The 13,266-nt window shown below is 37.1% G+C and overlaps 1 protein-coding gene across 1 annotated transcript in view; it reads left to right on the plus strand.

Moving 5' to 3' along the window:
* Positions 1-7,799, plus strand: part of Arl5 (ADP-ribosylation factor-like 5) — a 72,302-nt gene extending 64,503 nt beyond the window's left edge. Inside the window, exon 4 of the mRNA XM_067148917.2 lies at positions 2,795-7,799. Within this exon, the coding sequence (XP_067005018.1) occupies positions 2,795-2,843 (49 nt within the window). The 3' untranslated portion in view covers positions 2,844-7,799. The remainder of the gene's footprint in view (positions 1-2,794) is intronic.
* The last annotated feature ends 5,467 nt before the right edge of the window (positions 7,800-13,266 follow it).

Here is a 13,266-nt window from a genome sequence, read left to right on the forward strand (position 1 = left end):
GATGTTTTGTTCCATGAAGTGGATGTTCTTGCCCCTATATAGCAATATCGCCCAAGAATTATCAGGGAGGCGGTTGAAATACGTAAACACCCAGATAATTTCAACCGCGATATAGGCTACAACCTTAGCGAATCATGGCTACCTATTATCAGCACCATTAGAGAGTAATGCTTTGCTGTTGCCATTCGTTGTCTATCTGGGGCTAAAATGGCATCCCGTTTACATCTTAGGGCACCATTTCAAGTTCCTTGTTGCTTTCTCCTAGGAACCTGTTATGCGTCGTTTCATTTTCTCTGTGTCTCCTGATGAAGAAAGGCAGGTCCGTTTCGAAACGCGTTGAATGTGTTTTTATAATTAATTACAAGGCATAAGCCCAAAAATATACCTCATGAATAGTTACACGGGCCGTGAAAGTCTAAATGATAAAATTTGAATGTTCTTTACTCCTTCAGTGCCACCTTCCTATAGCACACCAGTATAATTACTCACAATCAGCATTTCACATCCATTCATCTCGTCAGTTGGATTACTGCTAGTTTGATGAGATGGAGGTGCATCATTAGGGAATTTATCCCTCAGTCTTTTAATTACTTGCTTAGTAGTGTTTTATCATCTAAGAAATATAGTACCCCCTGTGGGTTGGGGATGCAGATGAAGAATACACCCACAGTATCCTCTGCCTGTCCAAGGAATGATGGATCTTGAATCATGAGATTACCTGTGATTAGTACCATCATGCGAGGAACACCATGTGTCGAATTCACTTGCGATTAGTAGCACTATGTGGTAACACATGGATCTGTGATTAGTATCATCGTAGGTGTATCACTATGAGTTTACAGTTCCCATGATTAGTAACACTATATGCGGAACACCACGAGTTTACGTTGCCTGGGATCAGTACCACTATGTGAGGAACACCATGGGTCTGCATTACCCGTAATTAGTACCATTATGTGAGAATCGCCACGGGTCTGGGTGTTGCCTGTGATTAGTACCATTATGTGAGGAACACCATGGGTCTGCATTCCCCGCGATTAGTACCATTATGTGCGGTACCCTATGGGTCTGCGTTATCTATGAGTGGTGCCCTTATGTGAGAATCACCGCAGGTCTGGGCGTTGCCTGTGATTATTACCATTATGTGAGGAACGCCACAGGTCTGGGTGTTGCCTGTGATTAGTACCACTATGTGAGGAACACCATGGGTCTGCATTACCCGCGATTAGTACCACTATGTGAGGAACACCATGGGTCTGCATTACCCGTAATTAGTACCATTATGTGAGAATCGCCACGGGTCTGGGTGTTGCCTGTGATTAGTACCATTATGTGAGGAACACCATGGGTCTGCGTTACCCATGATTAGTACCATTATATGAGAATCACCGCGGGTCTGGGCGTTGCCTGTGATTAATATCACTATGTGAAGAACACTATGGTTCTACATTACCAGTGATTAGTGCCATTATGTGAAGAACACCATGGGTCTGCGTTACCAGGGATTAGTACCACTATGTGAGGAACACCATGGTTCTGCGTTACCAGTGATTAGTACCACTATGTGAAGAACACCATGGTTCTGCATTACCAGGGATTAGTACCACTATGTGAGGAACACCATGGTTCTGGGCATTGCCTGTGATTAGTACCACTATGTGAAGAACACCATGGTTCTGCGTTACCAGGGATTAGTACCACTATGTGAGAATCACCACGGGTCTGGGCATTGCCTGTGATTAGTACCACTATGTGAAGAACACCATGGTTCTGCATTACCAGGGATTAGTACCACTATGTGAGAATCACCACGGGTCTGGGCATTGCCTGTGATTAGTACCACTATGTGAAGAACACCATGGTTCTGCGTTACCAGGGATTAGTACCACTATGTGAGGAACACCATGGTTCTGCGTTACCAGGGATTAGTACCACTATGTGAAGAACACCATGGTTCTGCGTTACCAGGGATTAGTACCATTATGTGAGAATCACCACGGGTCTGGGCATTGCCTGTGATTAGTACCACTATGTGAAGAACACCATGGCTCTGCGTTACCAGGGATTAGTACCACTATGTGAGGAACACCATGGGTTAGTGTTACCTGTGAGTGGTGCCATTATGTGAGCAACACCGTGAGTCTATGTTACTTGTGATTAGTACCACTACATGAGGAACACCATGGTTCTACTTCACCAGCAGTTGGTACCATTATGAGGGACCGGTGATCTGGATTTTGGACCCTTTTACACAAGCATCATTGCCTTAGGACTTTGCTTTGGAAGCAGTCCCTTATTCAGTTTATACCATTGTTGTTATTCTATGGGAAGGAGAGGCATAGGAGGTTGCATGCACTGATTGTCTTAAGTTCATAATCATTGTTTGTTTTCTTTTTGATTTCTAGTCATTGGATGGATTTTGGAATTATTTTAACTTTCATTATTATGAGTTGGATCCGCCGATTAAATTTATATTCATTCATTCTTCTTCATGATGTTTTGAATTCTGATCAATGGATGAATTTTGGAATTTTAATTATTACATTTCATCTCATGTCATCTCGTACCATTAGGGGCCGATGACCTAGATGTTAGGCTCTTTAAACAACAAGCATCATTATTAAGAAATTTATTGCATAGAAAGCAGGAAAAGGAACTGAGAAAATCTCAGAAGTACATTTGGGGAACTAGTCCCATCATACAGTGGTTAAGGAGCATAGAATCTTCCTGTAACTTGAATGTTGTGTTGTTTATTTTCATACTGTTGTTACTTTTCTTTCTTTCTTTTTTCCAGACTTTATCAAGGTCTTGAATGGATTTGTAGTCAGTTGAAGAAGAAGTGACATCAGGAAATATTTTAGTGATTTCAAACTGGTTCATCATTTTGTGATATCATATTAAATTAATAAAACTGGAAATTTACAAGTACCAGTATGTGACTGTGGTACATGCTTCATCATTTTGTGATGTGACACTTAAAAACTTCCTTTTCTTAAAAAATAATTATGGTTGTTAAAGGAAAGCCAGGAATACCATCCTGTCTGTATCCATCCAGTTCCTGGTCCCTCCAGTTTCTTATTCGTGGTATGAGAAGACAGATACTAAACTGTTGATTGCCTTTGAGTGAGAGGTAATGTTCAAACTTGTGGGTGTATATCAATCATTTTGTGACAGTCTGATGTATGATTCATTCCTTTCATGTTAAGTTACTCATAGAATGTGATGGCTAGCCAAGAGCTGTAGAATAAGTATGATATAATTCATCAGTATAATGATGAACTGATGTGAATCTAAATTTTATTTGTTCATGTTTTGATAACTTGATGTCAGATTTTACTATTTCAGTATGGTGATCTTTTATCACTTATGTATAAAAACATGTGCTTCATCTGAGATGAATATTTACAAGAATTCTGAATTATTTTAGTATATTAATTTTTGTGGTTGTTACATATTTTTTTTTTTCTAGATATGATTTTACAAGTTACCCAACTAGCTAATTGTTAAATGCTAGTGATAATTTTAAATATTAAACATTCTCTGTATTAATTATATAGTGTGATAACATACTTCAATACGTATGATTTACTCCAAGACTTTATATTTATTGTCCTAAATATTTAAAGTTTCTTATATGAACATATTTTCATACTAGAAGGAAGACAATGATTTTGAAGATAGTTATTTTCTGTACATGATGAGTTTTCTTTTTAATTATGATTTTATGAGAGTCAAATGTACTTTAATAACAATATTTGGAAGAATCTACATACATGATATTTTAATATTATCAGAGGAACTGATAAATTAGCATTTCACCCTAGTAATTTAGTGAAACAAGTGTTCTGATTTACCAGTTGTGCTGAATGATCTTTCATGAATGATTCCTTTACTGATTAAGAAATTCAGCATTATTTTTGTGATATGGGTGATAAGGGCCTAGCTGTATAGGCACTTTGTATATAGATACATGACAAATGACTCGTAAATGGTATGAAAGTTGCTAAGTGTGTGAATAACAGGAAGACATTGTTTTCCCTAATTATGTGTACATTCTTTCTTCAGTACTGTCCCTCACAAATCTTTGAATTCAATTTAAATTGTTGTAAGAATGTGACCTTGTTTCATATCTAAGGAATGCCTTAATACCAGGTGTATGCATAAGTTTTTTGCCGGTTTTTGTGGTAAAGAAAACGCATAACTTTTTGTTTATTCAAAATATTGGCCATTGGCTTCTACACACTTCGCCCATCTTTTAGGTAAGTTATGAATAACGTGCCAGGAAAACTGTTTGTCTTTTGTGGCAAACCATTTGTCGAGCCATTTTTCAACTTCCTCAAAATTGCTGAAGTGCAACACCTTGTAATATAAATGTCTACATGCTAGCCTATTTCCCACATTTTGGCTGAAGATGACTCCAAACAGCGTCGAAACTAGTTCCAAGTGTAAATATATGTTGTAAATAAACTATAACATTTATTTGTATTGAAAAGGTGGACCCTTTTAAGTTTCCTATCTTCCATTCTCAGTTCAATACGGACAAAAATGAAATTCTTTGATTTAAATGAAGTGCTGCCCTGCGAGCGCGTGTCCCATTGATACGAAGAGGTGACAGTAGGATGGCGCCAGGTCGGGGCAGTACGGCGGGTACGGAAGGATGTCCCCTCCAAGCAATTTTAAGGTGTCTTTCACTGGTTTTGCTGTGTGAGACTGCGCATTGTCATATAACAAAATCACTTTGCCATGTCTTCTGGCACATTCCGGTCATCTTTTGATCAATGCATGATTTAAATTAATAATTTCTTGGCGATAGCGTTGAGTTTGAGTTGGGTCATCATTCAGTAATGCCTGCAATTGCTTGTCTTCGCACATGACTTTCCACAGCCTTTTTCTTTTGATTAAATAAGAAAAGCAATGCTTGCCACAAATGTTCTTTTTTAAGCACAAACGTTGACACGATCACTGAACGATACAACACAGATGCTAGTGTTTGGCAGGCTCAACTTTTGTGTGTTGGTAGGTCATGTGAACAAACTGCGTACTGTTCGCTGGTGCCATCTCTTAGTGAAACCGGAAAAGGCTTGTACGTACATCTGGTATTTACTCCTATGATTGCAAACCAAATGAAATTTAAGTTTTAGTCCCCTAATGCAAAATGAAGCAAGAGGCTAAATTCCATATCATCATCATCATCATCATCATCTGTTTACAATTCCATTGTTTATATGACTTAGCAGTCTAACTTATATAAATTTGAGTTTTAGTGAGTTTTATGTATGTTACCAGAAAGGTTATAACCTGTGCAACATTGCAAGTGAACCAGTTATTTGTATGTTCTTGGCATGAAAGAAAGTGACTAATTTGAAGATACCTTTCTACGTGTTGGCCTGACAAGGTATGAAACTCACTATCCTTCTCTGTAGTATTATTACCTTGACCAACTTCCTCCTGGACATCCAGTCTTTAAAAGAAACACAGCATTCCTCGTGAGGGTCAATTCTTTCTGATAATTTGCCTTTGGAAACTTCTTTTGTAGGGTGTTATTAGTAATCCAGAATGTCAATAAAGATCATAGTGTTCGGTTATAAAATATGACTTGGTAATAATATTCTTACATGACTAAATTAGCTCAGTTTCTGGCATTCTTTTTAATGCCTAGCCCCTAAAATCTGTAAAGGTTCGTGCTTGGAACTTGGACACTGTTTCAGTGCAAGGTAATCTATGCTTCTTGTAATTGCTGTAACTGAATAATGTAAAGTACAAAATAACAAGGATGTTGCAATACTGATCTGGCATACCAACAGAAAGTGTATAGGGTATTTTTAGACTCTACTGACAAAATTGTAACTTCTCTTTGCTGTACAGTGACTTTGGTGACCTCCTTTTTTGAAACACTCTGTGGCAGATGTTAAATACTGTCTGGAGATTTCTGCAGCATGTGTGGAAATACAGGTACTGTATAAGGAATTGTCATATTTTTGCAGCAGTGTGGAATTTTTCTTTTCATGCTGGGCTGAGTACAGCGCTGGCCTTCTGAGCACAACTTGGCAGGTTTGAATGTACTCGAATACATCAGCCTCGTGTCTGTGAAATATAAGGTGATTCAGGTTTCACATAAAACTAGAGGTCCTGATGTTAAAGGGTACGTAAAACTACAGGCTTCCTTTCATTGCAACAAATACATCAAAGTGAAATAAATAAGCTCCTGGACAAAAAGTTAGTCACCCTGGGAGGTCTTTTCATTTTGTTGTAATTCTGCCTCCGGATTTGATAACCGCCTGGATTCGGTTACGAAGCGAGTCCGCACCGTTGTGCAGGTACGTCCCATCCCGGTTAAGCCACTCGCTGAGGATTTGATCGCGCAATTCCACCAAACTGCAGGGATGCTGAAGTCGGCGTTTTACCCACTCTTCCAACCTGTCCCACAGATTTTCAGTTGGGTTCAAGTCAGGTGATTTTGCAGGCCAATCAAGATGTAATAGGATGGGGGAGTGTTCATAAAACCAGTCACAAATGTGTCCAGCCCAATGAACTTTGCTGTTGACATCTTTAAAAATCGCAGTATCAGTATCATACTAATCATGCAGAGTTGACTGGACGACAACACCTGATCATCCGTAATGTTTAAATAAACATACTTGGTCATTTTAATGGTCACCTCAGTGAGTGGGCCCAATCTGTAATACAAACAACAGCCCCAAAACATCACAGACCTACATCCAGGGTGAAATGCTTCATTTAGGCTTTGGTGCACTCTGCGATATGAGTCATTGGAACACAGGCAAAAACATGATTCGTCAGACCACATTACGTTCCGCCAGTCGGTTTTATGTTCATGTGTGAGCAATGGCCTCTTGCGAGGTGACAGACTCCAAATGTTCATTACATGCAGTTCCCGCCACAATGTTCTCTTGCTAACAGATTGGGATGGACCCTCTTTCACTGATTACAGCAATTCCTGTCGGATTTTGAAGCAATTGTGATTCACAAGTCATAAACTCATCTCCGGTCCCGCTCAGTCAGGATCTTTTTCTGACCACAATTCTGTTTTGTGGCCACGTGTAGTACACCACTGCTTGTAGACATGTTGAACAGTTTGCTGCGAAACACCAACAAATCCAGCAACTTCATGCACTGTATGGCCATGGGCACGGGCAAACACAATTGCCTCTTTTTGCCACTCTCGTCACATCCTTACATCTACCCATGTTGGCGTACACTCTCCGCCTGAAACATAAGTCTCTCACTGATCGCTACTGCCTTATGCTTACGTAGAGGCAGTGCGCATGTGGTTGAGCACGGGACTCATTCGCTGCACCATCTGTACAGCCTTAATGATCCATCTGTTACTAGGATGACTAATTTTTTGTCCAGTTAGCTTGTATTTCAGTGTTTCTAGTAATATATACAAAGAAGATTTTTTCTGTTCAAAGTAATGTGGTCAGAATATTCTTGGGGGAAAAAAATTAGATATTTACTGATTTTCAACTCTTATTCATGGAATTTGTAACCATGACCCTTCCTTGCTTCCTCAAGAATATACATACAGATGTACGAAATTCCTCACAACATTTGTGTTATTCAGTATTATGACTTGCTTGCTCCTTATCAGTATGACATTTATCTTGCTCATCATTCTTTTGTAAAAGTTTAGTAAAGAAAGAGAATATATATTTATACATGCCATAGGCATACATACTGTGTGCAACTCAGTGTTGTGATAGTATTATTAGACTAACCAAATTGTCATATATTTCAAAATTAGTCTGCTGCAAAAATTAAACTATTCTACATTGGTATTTATTTTTATTAAATAATGATTATCCATAAAGAAAAGGTATGCCCTTTTATTTTGGTGCATGGTTTGAAAACTGAGAATGGTCACTTTAATTGTGGCCCATTCACTCTCTTGTCCCCAGTTAAACATGGGGAGAGGTTCTTAAAATGTTGTAGGAAACCCCTCCCTTTCTCTCTCTCATCACAACATCTAACAGAGTAGTACCTTAGTTTCAGTATGCTTATTTAGTGTCAATTGTACAAGAATGTAAGAGATATTATTCACGATTTATAAACATTGCTTAAAAAGAACTTGTGTCCTGTCACTTGTTTTCAAGGCAGCAGTTCATATAATGTGATAGCCATACATATGTCTTATTCAGAATACTGTGCTTTCAACCATATATCTTTATCATTAAATTTAGATGTCAGATTAGAAGTTACAGATTCATATTCACTTTTATAACACGCTCAGGATATATTCAGTAGAAACTAGGAGTAATTAATCTGTTAAATGGTATTTTATCCAAAAAAATATAAACCATATAAAAATGTTGTTGTACAACTTAATTTCTATAATATCTTGTTTGGGTGAGAAACATGTTCGCCCAGTTGCACAAGCACAAATTCATAAAACAGCTCACTAAAACTAGTTAAAAACAGTTCCTAATTTTGTAGAAGAAAATCGGTAATATTGGATGGATCAGAATACTTTCTTCTTCTTTTATCGATTTTGGCCAGCTGTGGACCACATAAATAACTCCTCATGATTTAAACTTTCTTTGGCGCCAATACTCCTTCATCCTCCTGCTTGCTGCTTCTTTTCTTTCAGCCGTCCATTGTTGTTTCTTCTTGGTCGCTGTTTCTGGCTCTAGGAAACCCTTAAATGTGTGTAACTTTTCTGAAGGTGGTTCTATTGTGGATGTCTTGATGTGTGATGTTCATTTCTTGCAAATCCTTCTTCGTGTTAACAAACCATTTTTCATAACAGCTGCCTTTCCTATTGGGCTTATTGAAGTGGTTAAAGATTTTCTTGGCAAGTCTGTCATCAGGCATTCTTGAAATATGTCCAAAAAATTTAACTCTTTGCTTTCGAATGACATCTGAGATCCTACTGCATGTTTTATATATTTCTTTGTTACTGCGTAATCGATATGTGTCAGTACATTTCTTTGGACTGAGGATTTTTCTTAGAATCTTTCTTTCCTTCTTCTCAATTTCTTCAATGTCTTTCCTGGTTGTTAATCCCAGGCATTCTGAAGCATACAAGCACTCTGGTTGAATTACTGTCTGATAGTGGCATAGTTTTGTCCTAATAGAGATCGCTTTCTTGTTGTGTGTGTTTTTTGTAAGGTGGAATGCAAGCTCCATTTTTCTGGCGCTCTCACGGTTTGCTTCTTTAACAAGCCCATTTGGTTGTATAATCTCACCAAGATATTTGAATTTAACAACTTTATCACTGCTTGTTGTTTCTATGTATCTTGGGGCTTCTTTAATGTTGGTCATGAAATGTGTCTTTTCAAATGATTCTGATATACTTTCTCTCATGCAGAGGCTGCCTTGCGACAAAGTACTTTTACATTTATTTTTAGAAGAGAAATAGATATGCTTGAGAAATGTTGAAGGTAACCTAACTGTAACAATGATTTCTTAGAATTATAGGCGAAGGTCATTGCACATGTATAAGACTTCTATGCTCGACTTGTGAGGGAAGGCATAGATAGAGCTGCGCCCAAATAACATCAACAGGGAAGACGGCTTCAAGTTATCAATTACGTGGAGACCTGTACTGCAGAAATACATGCATAACACCACCATGACACAGCGGGACGCACTCAAGAAACTGTCGACAGAGAGCTGTGAGAGAGTAACTTCCCTCCCAACCACCACGGCACACCGCAACGATTCTTGAGTCCAGTTAAAGGGGTAGGCCATCGATAGTAAGGGCACGACTTCCACGTTACTTCAAAGAATTTCTTTGCTGACTGTCGGAGGCAGAACTTCACATGCCCTGATGAAGGCCAATGCAATTTGGCTGAAAGCTTGGCTTTCCAGTTCATTTATTTCTTTATGTTAGTAGAGGATTTATTCTTTACTAGCTGATGGACCCGTGCTTAGCTACGGAATTCTACCTTGTGTACAGAATTCTAGGTTAGGTAGAGTACACGTTGTGAGCAAGATTGTATTAAATTGCATAGCTCTTAACGTTACCCTAGAAACGCGACGGGGAATTCACCAAACGTCTTTTCTCATATGAAAACTGGGTTAGGGCATTTTCATTGTAAATGTAGGCCCACTTGCCTACTATCAGTCACAATGAGGTTGGGGAGTTTTCATTATAATGTCAGACACTCACACTCCACCTGCCCTTTTACATCCTCAGAAAGACTGTCTTAGTGGTTTTCCCAACTGAAATGAACATAGGTCATTACAATGACGTCAGTAGGAATGGCGCGATTAAAAGCAATGCTTTACATGAAAACAATATATATACAATTCTCCACCTTATCAATACGAATTTATTTTACATTACAAATATTCAAGACTAGTTTCGACCCCTATGGGGTCATCCTCAGTTGACATGCATTGTAAATTGTTCATAAAAACATCACGTATAGTGGTAAAAGTTTGGTATGTCTAGTACATGACTAGTGTGCATTGTTCATAAAGACACATATTACCTTACTGCTATTACTATCCAATTTTAAGTTATATAGTATGGAACACAGATATATTTGTGTAACTCAACAGTGACAAGTTCAAATATTTACAGAAATGGCTGTTGATTAGTCACATGATATTACAGAACACAGGCTTGAGCATTTTTGATTTAAGTATCAGTGCAACATCTTGCTTTTTTACATACTAGAAGCTAAATACATTTTGTAAAGTCATTACATTCTGATTGAAACTTAGTGTGAGGTTAAAATTGAATAAAAATATATTCTAATGTGGACATTAAAATATTGTTAAAATGGGCATATAATCAAAAACAGTGATATGTATGCCACACATGTCTAGTATAAAAACTCATTACATTGATGCTGTTAGTGTGCAGTACAGCATATACACTGATTTGGAATAAATGGATTTGTACATATATTGTTCCAGCAAAGTGGATCCATAAAATGTATAGGTAATTAGTATTATAATGATCCACTGCAAATTAGGTAATGCTGTTGTTTATCTGAAGATCTATTGGCAGCTACAGATGTTAAAGTTATTAAAAATGTTAATGGAGCATGTTTTCTTCCGTAGACGCGATGTTTAAGATTGGTGGCATTAGTCAAATATGATGAAAGTTATGCGTCTTGGTGCACGTTGGTTAGTTCTGGAAGCTTGTATGTAATGAGAAACCAAGGTGGAGTGTCTGGAAATAGAAATAAAAGTGTGATAATGTTGTGGATAGAAAGTGTGGTAGTGAAACGTATGTCGTTTACTTACGTAAAGTGCTGGAGCCGTGCGTTCTTAGTAGCTGCCTGTTGGGATCTGGTGCGCGTAGCTCTGAGATTGTAGTTAGCGGCGGTAGAGGGGAGGTTTGGGGGGATAGGTGGAGTGTTAGTAATAGGAGTGGGGTTGGAGGGGAGAGGGTTTTGAGGCGGTTGATTTGAACATATCGATTTTTGCTTGTTTATCCTTTTGATATAGAAATCTTTTAATAAGGGAATTACTGCATGAAAAAGGATGTTGTTTCTGTCTATACTTTCATTTAGGTTGGAGTTTGGATTCACATATTTGTCTAAATTTATGTAAAATTCTTCTATTATACTGAGTAAGGGACTTTTTGGGTTCATGTTAAGGATTTGCATGTCGTTCTTAATGTCTGTGAAATTATGTTTTTGATCGTCAATATGCTGACCCATAGCTGAAAAATGTCTGTGTTTGACGGCGTTTACATGTTCATTATATCGTATTAAAAAACTTCTACCGGTAAGTCCTATATAGCTGGCTTGGCAGTCGTTACATTTTAGGCGATAGACTCCTGAATGGTTGTATTTGTTTGTGTTATTAACTAATTTGGAATTGTATAGTATGTTGGTGTTGTTGCGTGCCGTTTTGTATGCTATTTTTAGGCCTTGTTTTTTGAAGATGTTTGTTATGGGATGTATATGGTTATTGTTATAAGTAAACAGTGCATATTCTTTTTTATTTTTAGTGATTCTGGTTAGCTTGGTTTTAGGTTGGTTTTTGACTTTATTGATGATCCGGTTTATCATTTCTCTTTTGTATCCATTTTGTTTTGCTATTTCATGGATTGTGTTTAGTTCTTTATTTAGATTTTCTTTTGAAAGTGGAATGTTGTATGCTCTATGAATCATACTATAGTATGCAGCTCTTTTATGGGCATGTGGGTGGGTGGAGTCTATCTTTATTGTATTTGATGTATGGGTAGGTTTCCTATATATATTGTATGTTAGGTGGTTGTTATGTCTGGTTATGGATATATCTAAGTAGTTTATGGTGTTGTTGTGTTCAGTGTCCATGGTAAATTTAATGTGGGGATCTATTTTATTTAGTTGTTCTAGGATTATGTTTTCATTAGTATGTCTGTTGTCCATGATTATAAATGCATCATCGACAAACCTGCACCAATAGATTATATTTTCTATTTTTTTAATTTCTTGATGTTCTAAGTGATCCATATATATATCAGCTATTATGCCTGATATTGGTGATCCCATGGGTAGTCCTTTTTGTTGATAAATAGTGTCATGGAACTTGAAATAGTTGTTATTGATAGCAAATTGTAGAAGTTTAATAAATTCATCTATTTCCAATTTGCTTAGCTTACTGTGGTTATAAAGGTTGGATTCTATGATAGTGATAGTTTTTTGTGTGGGTATATTAGGATACATGTTTGTTATATCATATGTAGCTAGCTTGTAAAAATGTTCTATTCTAATATTCTTAGTAATGTTGCAGAAATCTATTGAGTTTTTTATGGTTTTGTTTGCTTGAAAAACATAATGTTTTTTGAGGAATTTTTGTATGTATTTGGATAATTTATAAATAGGGCTTGGTCTATAATTTATTATGGGTCTCATAGGAATGTTGTTTTTGTGGATCTTGGGATAAGCTTTAGCTGTAGGTATCCCTGGATTCATGGTGGTTAATTTTGCAGTTTCCTGTTCGTTCATAAGAAAATTGGTGTTTTTTAGGAGTTTTTTTTTTTTTTTTTCTGGATACTGTTAGTGGGATCTTTAGTCTTAATTTGAAAGGTTTCATCTTGAAAGCAGGTTTTTGTTTTTGTTATATATTCCTCTTTATCCATAATAACTGTAGTTTTTCCTTTATCTGCCTTTGTTACTATTAGGTTATTTTGCTGTATTTTATTTTTGAGTACCTTAATTTGTGTTTGGTTTGTGATATCTTGATTCTGAGGTTTTTGAGTGATCTTATCAACATATTGTGGTAGTGTTTTTTTGATTTCATATCTAATTTCATTTTGTTTTTCTTGGGGTATTTTATTTAGAGCATCTTCTGTTTCAG

Source organism: Anabrus simplex, chromosome 6 (genome assembly GCF_040414725.1).
Source record: "Anabrus simplex isolate iqAnaSimp1 chromosome 6, ASM4041472v1, whole genome shotgun sequence".
Classification (NCBI taxonomy): Eukaryota; Metazoa; Arthropoda; class Insecta; order Orthoptera; family Tettigoniidae; genus Anabrus; species Anabrus simplex.